General features: G+C 45.7%; 1 protein-coding gene across 2 annotated transcripts in view; it reads left to right on the top strand.

Annotated features, from left to right (window-relative positions):
- The first annotated feature begins 1,253 nt into the window (after positions 1–1,253).
- Positions 1,254–26,114, top strand: part of VPS41 (VPS41 subunit of HOPS complex) — a 177,980-nt gene continuing 153,119 nt past the window's right edge. Inside the window, exons 1-2 of one of the 2 annotated variants that reach the window (XM_043978700.1) lie at positions 1,254–1,307; positions 7,343–7,378. In XM_043978700.1, coding sequence (XP_043834635.1) covers positions 1,287–1,307; positions 7,343–7,378 — 57 coding nt within the window. In that variant the 5' untranslated portion in view covers positions 1,254–1,286. The remainder of the gene's footprint in view (positions 1,308–7,342; positions 7,379–26,114) is intronic. The other variant, XM_043978701.1, reaches the window with a different exon arrangement.

Genomic DNA, 26,114 nt, shown 5'->3' with positions numbered 1-26,114 from the left:
TGCCCAGGATCATACAGCTAGTAAGTGTCTGAGGTGAGATATGAACTTAGGTCCTCCTGATTCTAGGACCAGTGCACCACCTAGGTGTCCCCAAAGCAACTCTAATCTTGTAGCACTCATCTCATCCTCTAAAACCATTCAAAGATCATTTACAGTTCAACAATGATTATCTATCAGGCTTTCTTCAGTATCCTGGATGTGGTTTGTTTGGGCCTGTTGACTTAAGTCTTTGAAGGAAACTAAGTATTGTTTGTTTTTCAGTCATTTTTCAGTCCTGTCTAACTCTTAATGACCCCATTTGGAATTTTATTTTTTTGTTTTTTGGCAAAGACATTGGAGTGGTTTGTCACTTCCTTCTCTAGCTCATTTTACAGAAGAGAAAAATAAGGCCAACAAGATGAAATGACTTTCCCAGGGTCACACAGCTAATAAGTGTCTGAAGCCAGATTTAAATTCATGAAGATGAGTCTTTCTGCCTTAAGTTCTAGCAATTTATCCACTGTACTAGTATGGGAGATAGCCAACCTTCCTCCCCTTCACCCCACTCCCTACTAGAAAGTATAGGCCGGATAAACATTTTGATGGATACTGTAAAAATTGTTGTTATCAGCAATGTCCTTTGAGGACACCAGTTTTTGAAAGTCTATGATTCTGTCAGGTCATGTAGTTCAGTTCATACCTGAGCTGAATTCTCATGTAAAACATCTCTGACAAGTGGTCATCCAGTTCTTGCTTAGAGACCCTTATTGATAGATTTCTCACTATCTCTTCAGCTCAATCCATTTTTAGAAAGTACACATTTTTTAAAAAATAAATTAACCAATCAATTAAGAAGTAATATGTGAGATGGTTTTCTAGGTACTGAGAATATAGAAATAAAAAGAAAATCATCCTTGTCTTTAAGGACCTCACATTTGAGTGGGGAGTCACAAATAAATAACTGAGACACAAAATAAATAAAATGTAATTTTGTGGGGATGACACAAGCAACTGTGGGAGATCAAAAAGATTTCATACAGAAGGTGGGTTTGTTCCTATTAAAATTTTTTTCTTCCCTCGTCAAGCAGTGGGAAGGCACCCACTTTCCTCCTGGCTCTTGGGAGCCCAGAACCCAGAGCCGGGGACCAGAGAGCGTCCACCACTGGTAGCTCCATTAGAAGCTGGACAGCTCCCCGAGCTGGCGGATTCAAGCTGAACTACATTTCCCAGGAGGCACCGGGGCCGCAGCTTTGTAACATCCGGTATGTCACTTCTCGGGGCGGTCACATGATATTGCCGGCAGCACCATGGCGGAAGCTGAGGAAAAGGTGGGATATTCCAGAAGCGAGTGGGGGGTGGGGGGTGGCGGGGGCCTCGTTCGAGGGTCAGCATCAGGTGGAGCGCGGCGGGGACACGGAGGCGGGTGGGAAGCTCCCAATTGTCTGCCTGACGCCGCCCCCAGACTCATTATAAAGTCATCTCGAGGACCGGAGCAAGCCGGGGGGAGGAGAGCAGGGGCGCGCCAGGCGTGGGGCATGGCCAGTGCAAAGGCGCCGAGGCCAGGGATGGGGTGTGGTGCCGGGGCTGGGCGAGGGGCTTTGCCGGAGGGCCGTAATGGGGAGGGGAAAGCGGGGAGCAATCTCATTGTCCAGCCTGGGGGCAGGGGTGCTTCGGCAGCTGGGTGTGAGGAGGGGGCTGGGCTCGGCATCTCCGCGGCAGGGTTAGAGGCAGCATGGCACAGTGGGCAGAGCCCCGGACTCCGAGCCTCTGGCCTCATTACCCGGCTGGCCTCTCTCAAGGCACTTGGAGCCTCAGTTTCTTCATCTGTAAAACGAGCAGTTTGGATCCGGTGTCCTCGAAATCTAGACTCCTGTGAGGGTGCTCAGCCCCGGGCCCCCTTCTACGGGAAGCCCCCCCTGACCCGATGTGCTGAGCTGAGCAGCCTAGAGCTTCCCTCCCTGAAGATACTTTGTATTCTTGTATTGACTTCCCCCCCATGTGCTGTGGCTCTCCTCCCCTCCCCCACGGAGTGTGAGCACCCCGAGGGCAGAGACTGTCCTGCTGTTTCTGGATCCCCCCAAATAGTTTGGAGGCAGAGGAAGGTTGGTGGAAGATGGAGCTGGACGGACTTCAGTAGGGAAGGGTGAGGGAAGGCTTCCATTCGTTACTTCCCATCTTTTCCAGCCCTATGCTGTTCCTCTCCCCCTTCTCTGCTTCTCCTTGACTGTGGTTTTTACTGTCTAATGTTTTGCTCCGTGTTTCTCCCCCCTCAGGTCCTTGTGCCTCAGTCTCTCCTAATACACCCGGTATCCCTCTTGTTGCCGCCTCTGGCTTCCTTTCAGGCTCATCTCTTGTGCTGCCTTCTGCACAAGTCTCTCCGGATTCCGCGCTAGATAGTACGCTCTTCTCCCCCAAATTATCTTGATTATTTATTTGTTTAAAGGTCGTAGCCCCATCGAATGTAAATTCCTTGAGCTAAGAATTAATTTTTCCGTTTATCCTTCCGAGGCTAACAGTTTCTTGTTCATGGTAGAAGCTGTTGAACTTAATAGAATTTTAATAAACTGCAATCGTGGAAGAACTCTAAATGTACTAGGTTAGTGTGAGAAGATTTCTGCAGAATCTAGAACAGCAACAGGAACAGTTTTGTTGTTCAGTCCTGTCTGACTCTGTGACCCCATCTGGGTTTTTCTTGGCTCAGATACTGGGGTAGTTTGCCATTTCCTTCTCCAGCTCATTTTACAGATGAAGAAACTGAAGCAAATAGAGTGAAATGACTTGCCTCCTTCTTCGCAAGGAGGGTTAAGTGACTTGCCCAGGGTCATACAGCTAGTAAATGTCAGGTGTATGAGGTCAAATTTGAACTCAGGTCCATCCTCCTGAATCCAGGGCCGATGCTTTATCCAATGTGCCACCTAGCTGCCCCAAGTGGGAATTTTAAAGCAAAAATCACTGGAGCATCTGGCAACAGCTGTAAGAGTCACTACACCTGCCTTTCATTCAGAGTAACACCCTTGAGTCTCAAACTTACAGGAACTACCTTCTCTTCCTTTATGCCTTATTTTTCCTGATTTATATGATGTAGGTCAATTTAATTGAACTGATGTTAACCAGCCACTGTGTGCAAGAAAGGCTGGCCTTCTCCTGATGGATGGAGACAAGGGTGGGAGAGAGTAGGGAGGATGGCTCCTAGGCCCAAGGTGCCAGGGGAAGAGCAGAGATTGGGGAGCTCATTCTGAGCTAGACTTCTGGTTTGAGCTGTAACAAGACTAGTCTTAGCAGCGCCACAGAGTGCTGGCCATTGAGCTCCTTAGCTTTGGCTTTGATGTTGAGTGGTGTCGCACCACAAGCTTGGCCTGCCTCTTGGAGGGTTTGTGCAGTGGCAGACTGTTGGCATCTTGACTGCCTGCCAACATGTTAGAACTATTATGCTAAGGCTGAATATCTAAACAGATCTTTCTTTAGCTTGGGTCTCTTCTGTGACATTTTGAAAAATTGCTTATGGGATGCTTGACTGGCTTCATTAACAGAAGGGTTCAATTGCCCAGAGACTGTGTCTCTTGAACCTTTTTCATTGCCATACCAGGCTGCAAAGGTCTCTTTGAAGATTTCTTGATGCTGCTACAGCATCGTGCACTGTTATCCTCAGTCCTGTAGGCTGACACATCGAGCCTCTGCCTGTACTCAATGTACACCAGGATCCCTCCAGTGAACAGAAGGAGGAAGCATCAGAAATAAGAAGACTCTATTTGAACCAGCCTCCAGCATCATGTCCAATGGGAAGAGATTCCCATTAGAAACAGGTGCAAAGGAAGGCGGTCGACTCTTCTCCTGTGGAGTTACGGCCATGCGGTTACTGGGATATGGCAGCACCACAGTGAAGAGGAAGTCCAAGGTGGCGCGATCTGACCAAGGCAGAGTGCTGTGGGATTGTCCTGCCGCGGGCCCGGCAGAGCAAGCATTGATGAAGCACTGGCTACATGCTGGGGGTGCAGACACAAGCAAAAGGAAAGCTGTCCCCTGTCCTAAGGGTGCTTCCATTCCAAGAGGGGAACTGAAAAGCAAAAAGCTGGTGGGGGAAAGAAGGGACCCATGTAGAGGGTAAAGCTGCGCAGTCTAGAGAGTCAGCGGCATAGCCAGGAAAGGAAGGAGTATGGCTGACCTGGTCCTCTAAGAAGGAAAGCCCCTGAGGTACAGGGCCTGGCCTGGGGGAGGGAAGGGGGAGATGTACCAGGGTGAGGAGGCCCCAAGAACTGAGGCAAAGCCCCAGGGTGAGAAAGCAGCCGGGCACAGTGATGAAGCCCTCTTGTGGCCGCCGTGTTACTTCCTTGACTCCTTGAGCTTGTGGTCCACTGGGAATTTTAGATCCTCTTCAGACAAACTCTTTTCCAGTTCTGTTTCCTCTGTCTTGTACTTTTGAAGTTGAACTTTTGAACCAAGATGTTAGACTGGACATTTCTTTCTTATATTTTATCACATTAGTCTGTTCAGCTCTTTTCTGCTCATTAATCATCCAGCCTCTGAGCTGTCCTTCCTCACTTTGAGTCATCTGCACATATAATAAGTGTGCTGCCCAAGCCTTTGTCTGTCATTGATAGCAGCACAGCCCCGATCCCCGAGGAAGCATCTGGGAGTGATCTCATTCCAAGCTGATGCCGGTAAATCAAGGTCTCTTGGGGCTGTTCTGAACCCCCTACCTTAAATGCTAAACCATTTCTGAAAGCACTGGACTGACCACGCCTCTGTCGATCCCAGATCTCTCCGTGTGGTGAACAAGAATCATGTGAGAACCTTGTCAAATGCTTTGCCAAAAATTTGGTTGCATCCATGTATATCTCCTGGCCAAACCCTGCATGTGGACAAAAATCTGGGCTCAGAGTTGGAACAGGAAGAGGAGGAGGACAAGGGCTGTCTTGGTGTTTTTAGGAAATTGCAAAGTTCCTAAGGTTTGCCCCGCACAAAGATCTGTCTTTTTAACACCAGGTCTTTGAGTCAGGTAGTGCTTTCTTGCAAGCGCAGACTTTGAGCACTCCCACTGGGCAGTGGAGAGGCCCCTGGTAGGTGTAAGGGTACACTGCAAATGATAAACCGTGCAAGTGAAGCAATAGAAATTAGGATGTTGTCACAGAAATACATGACTTAAAACAAAAGGCCAGTCACATGCGAGTGAGGGAGTGGACAGCCCCCCACCTCCCTCCTCCATTGCTCTCGGGCCATGTGAAGATCCTGCAGAAGGACTCTGGGAAAGTCGTGGACCCCCCTGCCTGGCCAACACCCACACACCCACATTGGGAAGCTGAGAGAAGCACATGGATGGGAACTGGGGTGGGTGGGTATGGAGGAGCTGTGATCTTTGTAGTTAGAGGAAATAGTGAAACGAAGAGAAGGCAAATCTGAGGGAAGGAGCTATGCTTTGATGAGCCAGTATGAGAAAATTCATTCTTGAAGTCCTGACTCTCCTCTTCGGCTCTGCTCAGCTTTTTGTGAGAAATGCAGATCTTGAGAAGTTTAAACCTACTTGTGAAGCCCCAAGCGGTGCATCTTTATTGATGAGCCCTGCTGGCCTTTCGTTAAGATCCGCCCCAAAAGAACAATGAATTTTCTCAATGAAAGGATAAAACACTGGAAGACTTGCCGCTGCGTTCTGCTTGGGAACTTTAGGAAGCTCAGCCTTGATGGTGGCGGCAGTAGTCACATGATGGTAATGATGAGCATTTTTATAGTGTAATATTTGCGAAACACTTTATAAATCCGCATTTTTCCCTCTAAACTACCCTGGGAGGTAGGGGCTCTTCTTACTCCTGCTGTGCAGATGAGCAAACTGAGGCAGATGGGTCAGTCACGTGACTTGCTAGTCACATGCTCTGAGACTGGATTCGGACTTGGCGTTCCTGATACCCGTGTGGCACCTCATCCACGGCAGCACCGACTGTGTCGAGCTGGTTCTTGGCTGGATCGCTGGCCATCCCTCTGGCATTGCCAGCCTGATGACAATGCCTCCTCTGTCGCTTTATCCCCTGCCCATCCTCCTGTCCCCCAACATTCATTAATGTAAATGACGTGGCCTTCCTGCCCGCTTGCTGTTTTCCTTCCCCTCATTCTATAGCTAATGAATGTGTCTTTACTGCTAAGATGGGCATCTTTGTGTATTGTCAAAGTGCTGCACTGGAGGGATGCTTCTGGCTCTTTTGTTCCCTTGGGGTTTCTATCCGAGGGCCTTGTAAAATGCTTACTTTCACCGTCAGCATATTAGTGGGGACCTTTTATTGCTATTGATAACTATAAGTACATTAAGTAAATCTTCATTTTGCTGACCTCTTGGAGGACGCCCGGCATCAGCAGATTCTCCCTTTCAGTGGACAGGTGAGAGATTAGCAGACAGGAGTAAAGTCAATTTTTTCCCTTTTTTTCTTTTTTTCCTCTGGGACAGCAAGATTCATTGTCCAATGGGAGAAAAAAGTGTGCTTAAAGGAAGAGTTTGTGTAAAGTTTGAGAGTTAGAAAAATAGATGGAGATCAAATGACTGGTTGGTGAAGTATTTAAGAGGTAACCAATGGACAGGGGATTGTTCTGAAAATTGGGTCAGCCAGAGAGGCCTTTCTTGTCCCATCTATGCTAATGGCATTGCGGTGCCTTCTTATAAGAGGCTCGAGGCTACAATTTTCTTGGCTGAAGCTGGGGTTGAGGTGACTTGGGGAGATTGGCCCATGGTTGGGGAGAGAAGATTCCCAATCCTGCCTGTATGGTGGGCTTCAGGGGGAATGTCGTGGTATTGGTTGTTGACTATGGTAGATAGTGTTGGCAGCTTTGGGAGTTGAGGCCTACCTGACACAGGGCCTGGATACATTAAAGGGACTGGACAAGGTGGGGGTGACATACTACTTAGCCACTTTATTGGATAAGTCTTCTTAGCATCTCACCAGTGGGGACCTAGTGGTTTTCAGATAAAATAGAATAAGAAGCAAGCAGGATGTGGGAAAAGAAAAACATTCTTCAGTTTTCCAGTTTTCAAGTATGTATACATATGTGTATGTATATGTCTATATGCATACATACATACATATATCTTCTGACTGTACAGATATTAATTTTTACTGTTATATTTTTATTTACATTATTTCTGAAGTATTCCTCCCCCCCCCCCCCCCCCCCCGCCCTGCCACTGCCCTGGCAAGCTATCCTGTGTAACAAAGGGAAAAAAAAGCAGTTGAACAAAACCATCTAACATATTACCTTATTCTGACAGCATATGCAACATTCCAGACCCATAGCCCCCCACCTCTGCAGGTACATTTCCTTAACTCTTGGGCCAGGTTACTGACTAACCTTTTTTTTTTTCTTGTGATTTTTTTTTTCCCCCCAGGAAATATCTGTTGAAGAATCTACAGATGAGTCTGAGGTAAGTCTGGGGCAAGAAACGCTGTGTTCTGGCTTCAGGCTCCGTCTGCCCTTTCTCTGCACTCAGGCGTCCAGCACAGAGGGAATGTTTTCTGCTGTCTTGATTGGCTCTGCCTTAGTTCAAGTCTTCAGCTGGATCTGTGAGGCTGGGTTTGTAGCCGTTTTCAAGTTGTCGTATTCTTCTGAGTTTATGCCTTGAGCTTCCCTGTTGCCATAGTAACTTTTTATGGTTCACCTCACTCTCCTTCGGAGCCATCTGGGTCCAGTGGCAAGATATATAGCAGGATGACTGGAGATGGCCCCGGATATTTAAGGCACTTGGGGTTAAATGACTTGGCCAGGGTCACACAGCTAGTAAGTGTCTGAGATTGGATTTGAACTCAGCTCCTCCCAGCTTCAGAGCCAGTGCTCTATCCACTACACTCCCTAGCTACCCCATGTACATGAGGATGACTGGAGAGGGTTCCAGAAGCAATCAGGGTTAAGTGAATTGCCCAGGGTCACACAGCTAGTAAGTGTCTGAGATTAGATTTGAACTCAGCTCCTCCCAGCTTCAGGGCCAGTGCTCTATCCATTGTGTCACCTAGCTGCCCTATATACATGAGGATGACTGGAGGGGGGGCTCCAGAGGCAATCAGAGTTAAGTGACTTGCCAAGGGTCACACAGCTAGTGTCTTAGATTGGATTTGAACTCAGGTCGTCCTCACTCCAGGCCCAGTGCTCTATCCATTGCCTCACCCATTATTTATGAGTTCTATTAAAGACCTCTGATAGCTTATCATGACGTGGTGAGGATCCTGAGTTCCAGAAGTCTGTACCAATGGCAGGTCCTGACTTCAAATAAAGACCTGGTGACAGACTGTGTGTGCTGTCTGACAATGCATATAGCCTCCTCATCAAATTAGCAGCAGGGTGATTGATGTTTCTGGACACAGGAACTCTTAAAAAAACCCCAAACCCCGTACTGAACTGTCCCTACTGACCCCACACTGAAGAAGTCACAGATCTTTGGAGATTATGCCCAAGTCTGAGTTGGGCGCCCATTAATTGGCCTCTCAGTTTTATAGATGTACGAATAACTGACGGGTGACTCAGTGCCCAGGAGTGAGACTCTCGGCTTGTCAGTGCTGTCAAGTAGAGGTAAACAAACCGTGGAGATGCTGCATTTCATGTGATAGCCCCCAGACGCTCTATGAAGTTTAAGGTGGATGATAGAATAGGCTTGGAAGTTACACGACTTGCCCCACGTCTCACAGCTGTCTCATAGGTCATGGAGCCTCAATTCAACCCTGGTTCTTCTGACTTCACTTGCATTCATTGCTTCTATTTTACTTTGCCCCTTAGCTTTTCCGTGAATATTTTCCCTCTTCCTCGTGGTGCCTGCTGTAATTCTTGGTGTGTATTTTTACAGTCTCCAACTCGTGCGGCATTCTTGTGGTGTCCGGGCACTTGGGCCCACGTGCCGTTCTCATCTTAAACGACGTAGAAAGGCAGGGAAGCCAGTCTTTCCTGTCTTTATGTCCAACGCACTTTCAGGGCTGAGCCTGGGAATGGAAACAAATAAATTTCTCAAGCCCAACCGTAAAAAACCGAGCAGTAAGATCAGTCATTTTGGTCCACGGCCCTGCATCCACAAAGTTTATTATGGTTTCACAATTTTAAGAAGTTCAGAAAGATACATTCTTTTGTTGGTGCTGTTGTTAAACCATTTCTCCTTGAACTTTCTCATCTCCCTTTATTACTGAGTCAATGGTGTAATATTTTATTAGTACAAACAAGCTGTAAATCAGCTTTGCCTTCGCCAGAGAGGACAGGTGCGTGGCGCAGCAGCTCTTTGCCAGGACAGACTTGGGGCTCTGGCCCTTCCCATCGCCTGCACCAAGAGTACACAGGTCACCATGAGGAGCAGGCCGCTCGGGAGGTTTGGAGCCCTCTTTTTTTCATCTTGTGCTATAATGGAAATTATGGAGTTCCCAAGGTTAATCATTACGCATTATGTGCCACTCCTTTATAAAGGGTTTGGCCTAGAGAATGCTGTACTTAGCCCTTCCCAGAAGGTGATGGGGGAAAGGGTCGAAACCTTGAGCATTTAATTTAATTTAATTTAATTGTTTTGGCAGGGCAATGAGGGTTAAGTGACTTGCCCAGGGTCACACAGCTAGTAAGTGTCAAGTGTCTGAGGTCAGATTTGAACTCAGGTCCTCCTGAATCCAGGGCCGGTGCTTTATCCACTGCACCATCTAGCTGCCCCCATTGAGCATTTAATTTTGCTGCTCCCTCATTGTTTCAGGTGAAGTGTCCTGGAAGGTGCAGGTATCTGTTAGGGGATCCTGCAGCATCTCCCTTGATTTCTAGCTCTCTGGTGTTTGTTTCTCTCTCATTCTGTCTTACATCATTAGAAGTTTATAGGGTTGGGGCAGCGAGGTGGCGCAGTGGCTAGAGCACAGGCCCCAGAGGACCTGAATTCAAATCTGGCCTCAGACACTTACTAGCTTGTGTGACCCTGGGCAAGTTACTTAACCCCAAATGCCTCCCCGCCCCGCCCCCCCCCCCCAAAAAAAAACCCCAAGTTTATTGTGTTACTGTAATGGGAAGTGTGGTGGAAATGGATTCTGCGGCCCTGGTTTGCCCTTGCCCTCACTCCTTCCCCTCTTTATTGGAGGCCTCTTGGTCTATTCTAATGACCTTCCTCCTTTTCCTCCACCACAGTCAGGGTGCGTTTGACTGGGTGATGGCTCCTGGCTGTCTGGTTTTGTACTCCTCTCCATCCAGAGTCCCAGGATTTCAGAGTTCGAAGACCGTGGTGGTCATCTAGGGTTCCCAGTCTATGTTCAGAAAAGAATCCATATGATAGCACCCTGGGCACTTGGTCATCCAGCCTTGGCTCGAAGCCCAGCAGTGATGGGGAACCACCTTGCAAGAGCCCAGTGTCCAGAGGGATCTTTCATTGAGCCAATGCTCCTTTCTGTGGTTCGGTTTCAGCCTGTCCCTGCCTGTCTTTGCCCACTGTGAGGAGCTCATCGCCAGCAGGCCAGAGACCTTCCTCCTCTTCTTTTGATGTTGTGAGGATGTTGACTGAGCGCATTGACCAGATGCATCAGTACGTGGGCCAACCCTCATTGCTCACTGTCCTAGGACCACCTTCTCCACTGACATCCTCAACTCTGGTCTCTGTCACAGTTCCATGTTCCATGTGTTCCTGCTTACCTCGCTTATTCCCAGAGACTGTGGTGTTTAGGGACTCACAGCCACAGAAGAATCCTGGGAGAATATTTGTATTAAAAAGCAAGTCTGGGGTCACCAAAATAACTGAGTTTAGACAGTTGAAATCTATCATGCTCTCCTCCATCCAGTTTTATTCTGTACCCAGTTTCTTTTCCGTTTCTATACAACCAAGATAAACACACACACACACACACACACACACACACACACACACACACACTCATTCAAATGAGTTTATAAATTGTCTTAATCCTGTGTCATAGTGTAGATGCTGGACTTTTTAAAAAATCTATTTGATTTTTCCTTTGCGGATGGGTTAACATTATGACCTTAAATGATTTTAAAAAATAAGTGTGTTCTCTGAATCTTTGCAGATCTTTTCTACCTTTCATCTGTTTCCTATCATACAGTTGTCATCCTTAGATACCCTGGGGTTTTGCTGAGTCCGATCTCTTGCCAGACTTGATTTGGGTTCCTTCCAGTGTTTCTCTCTCTGTTCTGGGAGGTGATGCCGCTCATCGCCTTTCATCATCCTTTCCCATGAGATGGTACAAGTGAGTCAGTGACGGGTGTTGTTCCTGGCCTCCATCTCCGCTCGGTAAATAGGTCATGTTTCCTGACCAAGGTACTTGTCAGGCTCCTTTGCTCCCATCAAGATGGCAGCTCTTTTATGTCAGTTAAGTTTTTTATGACATTGTATTAATCATTGTGCCTGTCCTTCCTTCCATATCCCGTTTTCAATAACTTTTTAGAAAGAGGCCATCTTTTTTCCTCATTTTTATTCTTCTAGCATTGTTCTAGAGATAGCTTGGTGCCAGAGATAGAGTGAGAATTGGCCTTGGGGTGCAGAAGACCCAGGTTCAAATCCTGACTCTGACACTCAATAGCTGTGTGTCCCTGGTCATGTCTTCTCACATCTCTGAGCCTCAGGTTCTTCTGTAAAATGAGGAAGTTGTACAAGGTGGTCTCTAAGGAACCTTCCACCTCTTAATCTGTCACCCTTTAATACGAGTTTTTAATCTTTGCTGCTGCATCTGCATACATTGATAGCTAACTCAGTAATGTCCCCACTTCAGTTACGAATTATTTTCTGTTATGATGTTTGGTTCTTACCTCTCTGCCTCGTTTCCCCGCCTGTAGAATGAGGGTAATAATAGCACATGCCTCACAGAGGGTCAGGTGAGATCGCATTTGTAAAGTACTCAGCACAGTGCCTGGTATGTAGTAGGTGCTCAGTAAATGCTTGTTCCCTTCCCTTTTCCATTTCACTCTGTCCGGCACATTCCCATTCTTTTTTCAAAGACAGCACTCATGCTCTGTAGGTATGAAGCTTCTCTCTAGTTGACAAGTCTTGGCCCTTTCCCATTCCTCATTCCCCATCCATGTTTTCCATGGTAATTGTCCATTGGCCTTCCCTGTCCACACCTTTGCTTGGAAGTCAGTGGGCATTAAAATACATGTGGATTTAGCTTGGGGGATTGCGTTGACTTCTCTAGTTCATCAGCCTCTGCAATGCATGTTGCTGCATAAGCTGCACCTTCTCCCATGGTGATGGTTCTGTAGATCCTCACAAGCCCCGTAATGGGAGGTGACCAGATCTCTCATGAAATGCTGTTTTGGGGACCTTTGGATATGTGATAAAATCAAGCCTCCTGACACCTGAGTTTGCCTCTCTGAGGGCAAGGGGGAGCTGTCTGGCTGCTGAGCCTCTCGCTTCCTTCAGCCTTTGTTTTGTTGAGAGGGAGAATGGAAAGAGGGAGATTATTCATTCCCTGTGGTAGCTTCTCTGCTCTCTGGTCATTGGCTGTTTGAAGTATCAACAGCCAAGTGATACTTCAAACAGAACAAGTTTGTGTTCTTAGATAAATCCTAAATTATCTCCTTTGAAAATCTCACTTTTCCAAAAATTTGACATGACATAATTATATACAAACTCTGCTTAGTGTTTCCAATACCGTAGAGCCAGGCAACAAAGGTACACATCTCTGTATTGTTTCTGTGCATTTTACTTATTTTTCTTGAAAAAGTAAAATCCCTCCGTTGCATGTTTGTAGTTCTTGTAAAGGATTTCTCAGTTCATTGTGAACTACAAACAGAACCACTCATGCATAGATTAGAAGCCATTTAAACAGAGTACATGGAGGTTGGCAATCAGAACTTCTCTCTGCTCTGACCCCTGGTAGATAATCTGATTTTGGAAAGTACAGCTTGTTTGGTTTGTTGATGAATTTCACCATTCAGGATTTCTCTACTCACTGGCTGCTCATCTGGATAGGTCTCCAAAACAAATCCCATACATTGGCGAGCAAGTACAGTCCATTGTCTTTGGGTGCGGTGGATGGACAGGTTCTATTAAATCCAAGTGGACTGAAAAACTACCTGAACCCATTTACAATCAAGTTAGATGCTGTTTGTGTTGAATTTTAAATTTATTTTGGAGTACACAGTTACTTCCGAATACATTAGCCGGCAGCCGACTAGCTCCGTGGTTAGCTTCCCATGAAAGGGTGAGAAGGGTGCTAAAAACAAAACCCCAGATCCGGTCATCCAGAAACTATCCTGCAGAATCATTTTTCAGTCTGAGCCTCTCCTGTGCAGAGTATTGTGAATCACTGACTGAAGCTCAAATGGATTCTTTACATGCACTAATTTTAAAAAACAAATTTGCAGTGATGAGGAGCTCATAAGAGATCAACTGTCCAGAAAAATGGAGTGTGGGCTTATCCCCCTCTTCTCTTCCTCAGAGCACAACAGGCTTTGGATTAAAAAGCTGCTTCTTTCATTTAATGAATCATTAATATTAACAAGTTGTCCTGATTAGTGTGTCTGGGTTGGTGGGTGTCAGACAAATTATTTTTTCAGCCTATAGTACACACATTTATTAATATACCATGGGAAACCCCCAGGAGTATACTTAGGTGTTTTCTTTTGAAAAAAATATTTACTATAAATGTAGTAAACATGTATTCTCCCATTCAGAAACTGAAACAAGGAAAAAGATTATCACAGACTTTTGCCATTTTGTGTTTTATGAAAAGTACATATTCACCCCAACATGATAGTGGTGATCTTGTTAGTTTTGCACTGCGTTCTGCCTTGCTCCAAGGTAGGCCCTATTGCCATTAGATCACAATGACCCTCAGAGTAGGTGCTTAATAAAATGCTTCTTACACGACTGATGGGATATGTATGAGCTTGGCAGCTCACTGGGCCTTGGTGAAGAGTACGGGAGGGGCCTTCTACAACTGATTTTCAGGTTTCAAGCAGAGAGGCCCAGGAGCATGGTGGTACTCTGTGGGAGATCTTAGAAGAGGGACAGATTGGAAGGGGAGTGGGTGAGTTCCTTTGGTGCCCTGTTGGAGGATCCAGAAGGATATGCAAGTGAGCCACCAAGAAAACCAAGTAGTAGGTAACCAAATGCTATTCTCTCTTGTTTAGAAATACCCCACAGCGGCTAGGTGGTACAGTGGATTGAGCACTGGCCCTGAAGTTGGGAGGACCTGAGTTCAAATCTCACCTCAGACACATATTAGTTGTATGACCTTGGGCAAGTCACTTAACCCCAATCGCCATAAACATCTGGAGCTATCTCTAGTTGTCCTGATGTCTGTCTTGCCACTGGACCCAGATGGCTCTAGAGGAGAGAATGAGGCTGGTGACCTTACAGTCCTCCCTCACTGAAATCCAGTTCAGTGCAAATCATGACATCACCTGATGTCATGGTCCTCTTCCAGAATGAAGGACAAACAACAACAAGTACCCGCCAGTCTTGGGCACAGGCTCCTCTGTTCTACTGACCTGTCCAGGCAGCAGGGATTGCCAGTGGAAGCCTGTGACTAAATAAAGTAGGAGGGAATCGATTCGATCTGTCTCTCACAGCCCTGGATTTGACCTGGCCTATCCAGGTCCATACCTGCTGTCCCTGCCATCTCGTGTCACTCCCAGTGCATTATTACCTAACAGTCTAGATTGATCCTGGTTCCTGGAACGTTCTCTCCCATGTAGCTTCTGGGAGCACATGTGATTGGGGGAGAACAGATCTAGCGTGGCTGATGTACACTGGATTTTAAAAAAGTGTCATTTATGATGACTGCTTATGTACAGTGTGTCTGCTCGTCGTTAAATCTGCCTGACGGCTCGGGCTCGATTGGCTTCTGACCGACTAGAAGGGACGGGCATTCCCTGGAAATGCTGCTTCGATTTCCTCTTGTCGGCTCTCATAGCTTTCAGAGCCGTGGTCTTTAATATAGATATTCACAGGCACCCATGTCATCATAATTCTGTGCTTTAGAATATGCCGGAGTTTTTTCCAAAAGCCCAGTGGATTAAGTAAATCCCTCCAGAATGGCATCAGAAGGGGAAGAAAAAAAAAACCTTTGAGCTATCTTAGGATTTTAATCTATCGTTGACATTTCCTCCACCAGTGATTGGGTAGTTTAGACAGACTTGGCTTATGGAGAATCATACTTCCTGTGGTTGGTGACACATTTTGTTTATGAACCTTATATTTGTTACAAATACTAGATTGTCCCCTATGTCTTCAGGGTTACAGCAAGCAGTAGCCATGCCTTTTTCCTTTCCTGTTGGAAAATTTGCATTTGGGGTGGGGGGGGAAATGTCTTTATGATCTGATGAATTGAAGCTGTGTCTCTGTTTTTATTTTGGGGGGCTCCTGTGCACCTCAGGGATGATTTTAACGCAGATTAGCAAGTGAATGGCTTTTAAATTTAACTTAGAAGTAACATGCAGGGGGAAAGGAGGTAAGGAGGATGGTGCGAGGCCCGTAATTGAAAGCTGGAAGCTTTGGACCTGGCCTCTGCAGCTTTCTTTCCCACCTGAGCAAAGAGTGCTTAAGAGAGTCAGTTATCACTTTTAAAAATCTTTGATCATGCTTTCCTCTTGTGTGAGTGAGTGATTAATTAGATGAATTCAGCAGGACGGCGAGGGGGTTGGACCACAGGCCTGGTGTTGTTCTGGGCACTGCCATTTTTCTTCTCCTCAGATGGGTGAATTTCTGCTTAGAATTTCAGTAAACTGAATCTTCTGTTGATTTGGGTGGAAAAGCCAGAATTTGTGACAGTCTGGAACAGCCTGGCCCCATTCCAACCTGCTCCCTGCATCCTCTCTGCTCTCCTTGCTTTCTCATCCCTTCTGTCTTGACCTTTGGATCTTCTCTTTAACTTTCCATTTTCATCCTCTCCTTGCCCTACATCATGTGGTCTCTCTTCCTCTTTGCTATGAAGAGTCTTGATCCTGTGAGCCTCCTCTGTGGGCAGGGGCTCTGTCTTATCATACCCACCTAGCTCTTTGTCATTGGAGCGAATTCTGTATGGAACAGTGGAAGTATTGGGGTAGAGGATATTTTTGAAGGTCCTGCCTCTCCGCAGACTGGGCACTTCCCTGCTCCTTAGCTGTTTCTTATTCAGTTACTAAGCCCCATACGTTGTTCTTTGTGCTGGAGATGAAAATACAAACAAAGAACCAATCCTGACTCCCAGGCAGCTCTCGTTTTAATGGGAGAGATCACAAGCCCACCTAAAAATATTCACAAGAAGAAGAGAATAAATACAAATAGATGCAGAGTGGTGAAACAGAAGATAGTTTGGGAGGGAAGCCAGTAAATGAATAAAATGGAGTCTTTGTGGACTGTCCAAGAGAGGTTTCATTCCAAATGACGGTAGCAGCTCACTAACCCAGGGTCCCTTATCCCACCCCTTACTATTGGAAATAGCCCAAACCTAGAACTTAAGTAAAGGGATCCACCTTTTAGCAGCCACTATAGATGCCACACAACTTAGGGGTTAAAATTAATTTACTTTGCCTCCAGGAGACACCATTGTGGAAGCATATTGAAAAACAAAAACAATTCTCCTTTTCAGTTTCTCTGGGAATATTAAGAAATACTTTTTCTCCAGCATAAAATCAGACTTTTCCTTTAGGAAGGTGGGAAGAACAAAACTTTAGGCCTTCCTTTGAAAGGGGGTAAGACTGGTTACCAGACAGGTGGGATGGTGGCCTTTGCCCCCACTTGCAGACCTGAGAACAGTCTTCTCTTTTGTAAGTCAGGGTTAAGATAACTGATCACCGTAGCTTGTGGGTGAAGTAAGGGGGTATCTGTCCCAAACACATGCAGTCTTCCCCACCCCGCCGAGGCATGGGCAGATGAGAGCATTCCGATCTAAAGGTCACAAAGTCGGCCAAGGGGGCAGCGCAGAGTGCTCAGAGCTCGGTCCGACATGAAGATGCTCAGGTTATCCACTGCATCCTGGGCCATTGCCGATCATCCCGACTTTTGTCCTGCCAATGGACTCGGACGACTGGCTGAGGACTCTGTGCAACTCCCCCTCACTTACATCCAGCTCATGTGAAAGTCTGCCATCACCCTCATGCTGCCATTGGTCCTCTTAGAAAAGTAAGGATGACAACAGAAAGAAGCTCTTCCGGGGAAGTGGTCCAGAAAGAACCGAGTCAGTGACTCTTCCAGATATCCTTGTTCAGGATTCCTAGGAACGTCACCTCAGATTGCCTCGGGGCAGGGAGAGCCCTGGCAAAAGGCATGGGGGACTAACCAGGCCAGTTTGGCTATAGATTAATGTTAAATGGGATAAAATTGTTCCTGGCAGATGAGCCTGAATTGCAAAGTACATTATTAGTACTAACGTTTTTTCTTTGACACTCAAACTTTTATTCAGAGCCCACTGGCCATAAATAAGGGCATTTGTAAGAAGCTCTTAACAGATTGGAAGTGTAGGAGACATAGGAGAAGCTTCCAGGCCCACTTTGGCATTGGCTGAAATGACAGGCTCCTCAGAACCATGTTTTTTGTTCTTTTTTAAAAAAAATAGTATTTTACTTTATTTTTTTCCAATTATGTGCAAAGATGGTTTTCAACATTCATCCTTGTAAGCGTTTGAGTTCCAAATTGTTTTCCTTCCCGCCCTTCGCTTCCTCCTCCCCAAGCCCGCAAGCAATATGATATAGGCTTTACAGTACAGTCATGCTAAACATATTTCCACATTGGTCATGTTGTGAGGAAGAATCAGAACAAAAGGGGAAAAAAACCACAAGAAAGAAGAAACAAACAAAAAACCCACCAGACTTTTCAATGCACAGGATTACCAAAGAAGAACAAGGACATTGCGTATTTAAATCAAGCTCACAGATCCCTTGAAAGCTCTCAGGGAGGAGAAACCAAGCCCTGCCGGCCTGCCTTCAGAGGATGTGAGAAAATCATTATTCATAATGGATTCTAGGGCATATCCAATTTAGTTTGGTTGCCCTCTCCCCCTCACCCCAGAAAGGGCAGTTCCTACCTGGGATGAGCCCAGGTGAACAAAAGGAAAGCAGATGGATTCTTTTGTTTAGCCGGGGAAGAGCCCCTAGACCTGGGAATTCACCCTTTTGGTATACTCTTCAGATGGCCCTCTGGTCACGGTAATCAATGTCCGGTGACCCTCCCCTGTCTGGCCACACCAGGGTCAGCCTCTCTTTTGGTCTCTTGCCCTCTCTGCCAGCTCCACTGCTTAGGGGTATGTGGGGATGGAGGCTTTGAGACCATGTGGTGTCGCTCTGAGAGGGCTTTTCTCCTGCTTGTGCTAACTGCCACACAGTCATTTCTTTACTGGTATATGTGATATTAATTAATAACAAACACTGCCAAAATGGGTGCAATAGCCATCAGTATATAAGTAGCAATAATTTTAAAAACCCAGTCTAGCACAATAATTTAAAAAGCACAAGGGGGGAGTGAAGCTTTAAAGCCACCCACAAACTCTAGCATAGAAGCATCCATTTTGATCGTAGGAGCTGATGGGCTGATTATAGGCGTGGCTCGCTCCTTCATTAGGGGAGAACTGCCAGGAACTCTCAGGGCTAAGCCTTCCTGGATGTGCCTGCATCTAATGAAGATGCTTTGCAAAGGAAATCTCTGATGAGCACTTGCCCCTCATTCACACTCTCTTTTCCCCATATTCTAAATGAGGAGCTTAGATTAGAAGGTTTGTGGGGCTTTTCCTCTACTTGAGTTTAGGATCTAGCTTTGATTGTATTGAGATAGAAGTGAAGGAGCTAGCGCAAAGAAGACCTGAGTTCACATACTGCTGTAAATAACTAACTAGCTGTGTGATGGTGGGCAAGTCAGTTCACTTCCTTCTGACTTGGTTTTCCTCGTTTGTAAAATGGGGATAATAACAACTATGCCCCAGGATTGTCATGAGGATCAAATGGGAAAATGCTTGTCAAGCACTATATGAATGGCATAGTAGGAGTAGTAATCATTATGTATGGTAAGTCATTGCACTGGGGAGAGAACACCGTACCCCATGGGGCAGGAGCTTTCCCAAACCTCAGTTTTCTCATCTGCAGAATGGCCTGGCTGGTGGGGAAAGCCTGCTTCTCCCAGTTAGGTAGGTCGGCTTTAATTGGTTTCTCTTTTTATTGGCATTAGAAACCCCCACATCTCCAGTAGCTTTTCTGAGAACTGGAAGGAGCACATAGGAAGGGAGGGAGGGCCCTGCGCTTGTCTTAGAGTTAAGGGAGAAGATTGCCCCTGCAAGGCATGCTTTGCCGGGATTCCTCTGTACTGCTGGAAGGGAGAAGCATGTTTGCTTTCCTGGAAGGGTTTTCTCCTTCTCCTGTGGATATTCTTACCTCCTTCCCCATCTACAAGAAATGATGGAAGCTGCTCCTGTTTGCCGTGTGGGACCCAGAGGTGGGACCTTCAACTTTCTTTCTTTTGCTACTGCAGGGCAAAGGAGAGACCAGGGTTTATGAAGCCAGCATGTCTTGTGAATCTTGAGGCGAGCCCTGCTATGAGAGGCTCGGGTCCTCCCTACTTTTCTGGCTGGATTCACTGTCATGAGGACAGACACTCTGGGGCCCAGAACCTGGGCCCCCGACGTGTGGTATTCAACAGGGTGTTGAGAAGGGACTTTTTGGTGCTAAAGCCACACCATAGGAAAACCATGAGGTCATCCTAAAACCCCCGGGTGCTTTCCTAGCGCTTGGCACGATGCCTAGCACATGGTAGGCACTAAATAAAGGCTTGTGGACTTACTCAGAGAAGCTGACATTCCACTGTCTCTCAGAGGATCCGGGGGTGTTCGGGATGTCTGTAACATCATTAGAAATAAAGGTGAAGACAAATAATGTTGTTGTGACTCTGTTGGTGAAAGGGAGACCAAAACACTGGGGTTATGTTCTTGCTCAGGTCATTGTTTATTCATGTTTTCTTCACTTAGCATTTCCCCTTGAAACATGAAAATTGAACAAAAGTATTTGTAGAAAAATCCCGATCACACAAGGATGTAATAGCTTACTCGCCACTTGTCTCCTGAAGAGCCCTGCTTTGGGCTGGGACTCGCATACTCTGCTGTGCGTGCATCCTACCTGTCACTCACCTAAAAACTTTGGTTGCTGAGGCAGCTCTAATAGCTTCTGTTGCTGATGGAAATTGGAGATTATTCACCCAGCCCACCCTTGCCATTTCCTCATTCCCTGCCATGCATTTGGCCAGCTCACAGGAATGGAGCTGAGAAAACGTTCCCAGCAGATGGAGGCATTGGTCTTTCCATTTACATCCACTGATTCTTCTGAATAGAACAGTTGCCTTATTCAGAAGGAAATTTAACCCAGAAGAATTTTGTTAGTTACTGTGAGAGAAAATGTTAATGGGAAAAATAAAATGAACAGCTTCTTAGTCCTTGGTTATTACTGAGCCTCTAGGAGAAGCTTATGGTTCCCATTGATGTTATTGGTGGCGTTGATATCATCTACAGACAAGGACTTTAAAAAATTTTGTAAACAGTCGGAATAAGAAGCTAATGCAAACACTTGTTGTCGATACTCTAGGGACTGAGGTCATTAGTTATGTTTGTCTCTGAGTAGAAAGATCCTTCAATGATTAAGAATCTAAAATTTATGTTCAGATATCATCATAATTGCCAGAAATGGTGCACATACCCTTGTTGGTGTGCAAAAACAATACCCGGGGCAGATGCTGTATTATACTAGGAAATAGAATTCGGGTTGATATGAGCCTCGGAGGTTTGCAGAACGCTTCCCTGACAATTTCCCTATAGTTTAGTAGCTCCAGTGTTTTCAGTGAGGAAGCTGAGATTCAGAGAGATGACGGGGTCACCTCGCAAGTCAGTGTCCTTCAGGAAGCCTTAACTGTGTGATGCACTATATTTACATATGACAGAGAAGCGGTTTGGTACAGTGAATAAAGGCATGGCTTCAGTTAGGGAGACCTGAATTCAAGCCCCTTGGATTCATTCTGACCATGAACTCTTGGGCCTCTGTCTCTTGGTGCTCATTTGCAGAAGAGATAGGTGATGACTTGCATTGATAGAAGGGTCTCCCTACACCATTGAAGCCATTGGGCCTGTCTCTGTCCCTAATTCTGTGGAGAGCTTGCTTGCCCTGTGGGGTCATCATGAGGAGCTGAGGATTGAAGCTGGAGACTTTTGAAGTCATCTTGTCTGACTCCAGCCTAAAGCAGGAGCCTGGCAAGGGGTCATTGATCCTTCTGTTGAAGACTTCCTGCTTCAGGGAACTCACAACCACCATGCTCCACTGGGCAGACTTAGAGTGTACTTATTTTCAAAGAGAAGACATTTTAAAAAATCATCCTATCAGATTTTTAATGCCATAATATTGTTGATAGTGTTTTCATCACAGAAGATACCTCATCCAAATGTCTTTGTACATAAATGTTATTTGCATCACTTATCACTTTCTCAGTGAGAAAGTTGGGGCAGATGAACTCCTGGCCTCAGTCTTGTGGTTCTTGCTTGAGAATTTTCCACTTTCCACTAAAGCCACCCCATTATAAATGTTAACTTAGCTCCTGTTCACCACACTTCTCCCACCCCTTCTTGCCAAGCTGGTTCTTGTACTCTTCCCCTCAGAGCATCCTGTGCTCCCTACTTGGGGCTTTGGAGGCAGCTCCAGGAAGCCTGCGTAGGTAGCCAGAGTCATCTTAGGCAGTGACTACTCGGTGGTACATTTCACTCTGGAACTTTGGGTTCTTCTGCTTGGAGGAGGACAAAACAGGAGATATATGGCCCTCACCGAGGCACAGTCCAGCCCAGCAAGCACATCAAGGATGAGCTTAGATAAGACAGGGCACTAGATTCGGCCATTGCAGTCACTTCCGTGATGAAAGACGTCATCTGCTCGAGAACTTGTTTGCAGAGGTATCTTGTTCTCTTCTCTGGCCTTCATCAAAGACACTTTGGGGTTGAACATTGGTTATTTTCATAAAGAATGCAGGAGGATGGGAAAACAGGCACATGGGCCATTACTTATTGACATGTTTTTCTTTTGTCTTTTTCTGGTAATCATAAGGTCTGGTTTCCAGCCCCCAAGTATTTGGTGTCCTCTCCTTTTGTTATTCTTGAGAATTGTTCTCTCAGGGCATTCAAAATGATGCCACTTCCAGAGTGGGCATCCTCTGTCTCATTCAGCTGCTCTTTCCATCCTTTTTTTCTTTAGTGCCATAGCCTGTTTTCTCATGCAGCACATCTGAGACTCCGATGCTGCTCTTGATGGAGAGGATCTTTTGTCACTGGAAATCTTGACAGATAGTTTCCATTTTTGGCTTGTTTGACATTCTACTTCCAATTTCATCTTTAAGCACTCTTGGAATGATTTTGCCTAATTTGGCTTTTTTTGTCAAGCTTGCTTTTAACTTTTTTCTTTTTAACAGTGCTTACAGTTATACGAGGTGATGCTTCTTATAATTCTCTACCATCCACCTTTGTTAGATTTCACAAGTGAATTTTTACTATAAGTTGATATTGTCTGTGGTTGCTATATGACTTGACTTGGCAGGAAGATCATATAATTGCTAGCTAAGACATTGTCTCGGTTCTTGGTCTTATGTTGCTTGATTTATAGAAATTAAACTTTCCTTAAAAGTGGTGGTAGACTGTTGGTATCAGTTCCTTTATCTATTTCTCGTTTTTCAGTATTAACAGCTCATTTAAATAGGTCAGGTTAGAGTTGCCTTATTTGAATTTCATATATTCTCTTTTTAAAATTCTAACCTAGTATTAATTTTGATCCCAGCTTACTTTTTCAGCTCCAAAAACTCTGAGCATACATTCATATGAATATCCTTAACAAAAATATGGGAAGGGAACAGAGAGGTTTTTGGAAGTTTTTTTTATACCAGACCACATCTTGAATATCATAATTTACTGAAAGGTATAGACAGTATTCCAAGTGATAGGATAGAGAAAGTGTTATGGGGAAATAGGTGGGGGTTTGGGATAGGGGTTCTTAGGAATTCCTCTTTAAAGAATTACACCCTCTTGCACACAAATCCAATTAGAATAAAATAATAGTTTATTTAGGGGCTAGGGAAAGGAAACCAAGAGAGAAATCCTTGGACGACTTCTCATGGGGAGAAGGCATAGCACGGAGGTGTGGCTCTGAGATACCTATCTCCTTGAATAGGAGACAGGCAGATAGACTGATGGGGGAGATCATCTGACCGTGGAAAGTTCCCTTATTGCGGTAGGACCATCCCCGACTAGTGGGGGGGGAGGGCTCAGGATCTCTTAAGCCATCTCTGTCCTCATGCCACAAAGGCATGGGGGAGACTGGAAAGAAGGGTGGTGGTCCTGGAGCTCACTCAGTTCCAGTTGGGTGCTGCTTATCTCTTTAGGTGTGTCTGTCCTTTGGTTTAGTTTCTCAAGGAGAAGGTTCTTTGATTTACCCCCAGAGAACTTCTGGGGTGCCCTAGGCCCATAACAAAGAAAGGATAGTCCCTGCCTCAAAGGAAGATAAGGTTTTAGAAAGGCTTGGATAAGGAGGAAGTACATGGGACAAGGTGAGGGAGTAAATAGGGCAGCCTGGATGAAATGCAGAGAAATGGAAGATGGCCTGTTGACATTTTGGAACATCTAGTAGGCTGTTTGACTCAAGTAGAGAGTAGAGAGAAATAATGTGAAATAAGGCTGGAAATGTCAGGTACAAATGGATGGTGGAGGGCCTTGAATGCCAAAGTAGGGAATTTATATTTAATCCAGGAGATAGTAGGGTACCTACCCACTAAAGGGTGTTGAGTAGGAAAGTGATGTGGGTAGACATATGCTTTAGGAAGATTACTGTGCTCTTGTGAGAAGGAAGGCTTGGAAAGCTTGATGACCAATCAGAAGGCTCTTAGGCTAGGCCAGGTGAGATGTGAGGTGAGGAAGGACAGAGACAAGAGCAATGATGTTTATCAGACTGATAGTATCTCCCTGGGGGCAGAGGGAGAAGGGATTATTAAGAACTGAATCTTGGGGACATGTAGAGCTTCCCTCCTTCCAAAGTTCTGGTTTTTCCAGGTACAGTTTCTCTTTTATAATAAAAAAGATTGCATTAACTCTCTTCATCTAGGCCAGACCCTACCCAAGCATGCAAGGAATTTAATCGAGCTCATTGTGTTCTGCTCAGCCTTGAGTGGAGACTGATCGTCTTGTCTCCTCCAGGAAGGCCACTCTGGAAGGGGTCCCTTAGCCCACCCATTGAAAAGGGTGTATATTCTTCTAGTTGATAGCCCAAGGCTGGGGGCGGTCATTTTAATATAGCCTACCTCCAATCACGTTTAACCAATTAGATTTGATTGCTGTTTGATGAAGCACCTGTTGTTTCAAGGGTATATAAGCTGTTAGCCCGGCCACCGTGATTGTTTATTAGTAATGTGATTTCATTACGCAGAAACTGTGTCTCAGATTTTTATTGTCACAGTGTGGTGTGGCAGTATCTGGGCTCACAGTAGGCAGGAGACGGAACTTGGTCCTCAGATACCCAGGTGGAATCCTAAGGGCTTCTCTTACTCTGGCTGGAGGAGGCCCGTCCACCTGATGACCACCCCACTATTGTTAAGTGTGGCATTCAAATGGATTGAGCAGAAATCATAGAGGTAACTTTAGCAGTAGAGGTCAGCTTTGGAGTGAGAGAGAAATGCCTCTTCTTGGGTAGGGATCAGTAGGGGGAGGGGGAACCCATTGCCGTCATCTTCCTCCCAGGAGCACCACCCCAGTATCTCTCCTGCAAGGTCCCTGCCAGCATTTCCCTCCCACCCCAGTCCTGGGCATGCTCTGTCTGCCCCTGTCTTTTCCAGGGTGGGGAGAAAGCTGACATTGTTCTTTTGAGATATGGCCCCCGGGCTTTTCTCTTCAGTCAGTGGATTGGGTTGTGGACCAGGCTAGCTTTCTTAGCATTTCTTAGCCCCACGCCAGAGAGGGTCCTGGTTACACTTGGCTCCCTTCTGCCTCCTCTACTCCAAGTCTTCCAGTGTAATAAATTCATATTCCTTTCTCTTGCCCAATTTTCTCTCTTATTGATGAACTAGCTACCATACAGTTTTCTTTTTAAAATTATTGTTAACTCCTTGGATTTATTTTAGTCTAGGGAAGTCTGTATTGTGATAACATGTTGCTTGACTTTTGTCCAACTAATGCATTATTGGACACTTTCACTTTCTGGTGTATGGATTTAAAAAAAAATATTTTAAAAAGAAAATGTATTGGTCTAGAGGCAACCTTGGGATGACAGTCCTGTAGTCTGGCAGGTCTATTGAGAGGTAAAGACTTTGAGTACAGCCTGAGGCTGGATTTATTATTATTTACATTGACAGAGGGTTAACTCCACTAGGTTTGGATTGGAGTGCTAGGGCTGCGTGTTTTGGGGCCAAACTCAGGAAATCACCCAGTATGGTATAGGATTGATCTCAGCTCAGGGAGGTGGGGCCCACGTGGATCCAATTAAATATTGCTTTCAGAGTGAGAGCAAACCTTTCTGGCCCCATTCCACAGTGCATTCAGATATTTGTAGTAGGCACTGTCACACCTGTGCTGGTGGCAGACAGTACTTTGGTTAATATCCAAGGGGCCTAGAAAGTGACTTCCAGGACCTGGAAATGAGTTACTGCCTGACTATAGACTCGGTTACACTGCGTCTGCCACCAGCCTGTACAGGAAGCAATGAATGCTAGTTGGCTGAATGAGAAAGTTTGCAGAGACATTTATTATGTTCGCATGTGGTAGAACATGAGGAGGAGGTCACAGGAGGCAAAAAGAGAGGAGCTTTGGTTTCTTTTGCCCGGGAGCACTAAGTGGTGGCTGCCAGGGATGCCGGCTGCTGCCAAGGGCCACAGGATAGGGCGGGGATCAGGGAAAGGATCCTGGCCAGAGAACCAGACCCAGAAGATAGCCCGTCCTTCTTCCTCTGCTCTCTCACTGCTGTGGCTTTAGGGTATCGGACAACAAAGGGACTGCTGCTGATTTGTTCTCAGCAGGTCCTTGTTTCAGTTATTAAAATGTTTATTATGAATGTCACAATCATCAAACTTGAATGTTTCAATGTAGAAAGAAAAAAATGTGTATGAAACCATGGACTGTGACACAAGTTTTAATGAAGTACCTTAAATTTGACACACCCGTCATTCTGGTTGTACCCCTTTCTGTGCGGTTTAGAAAACCGTTTCACTGATACTTTTTCTTTGCTTTTCTTTTTGG

Source organism: Dromiciops gliroides, chromosome 1, assembly GCF_019393635.1.
Source record: "Dromiciops gliroides isolate mDroGli1 chromosome 1, mDroGli1.pri, whole genome shotgun sequence".
In the NCBI taxonomy this organism is placed as follows: Eukaryota; Metazoa; Chordata; class Mammalia; order Microbiotheria; family Microbiotheriidae; genus Dromiciops; species Dromiciops gliroides.
Note: the sequence above shows the minus strand (reverse complement) of the source record. Positions and strands in the feature narration are given on the sequence as shown.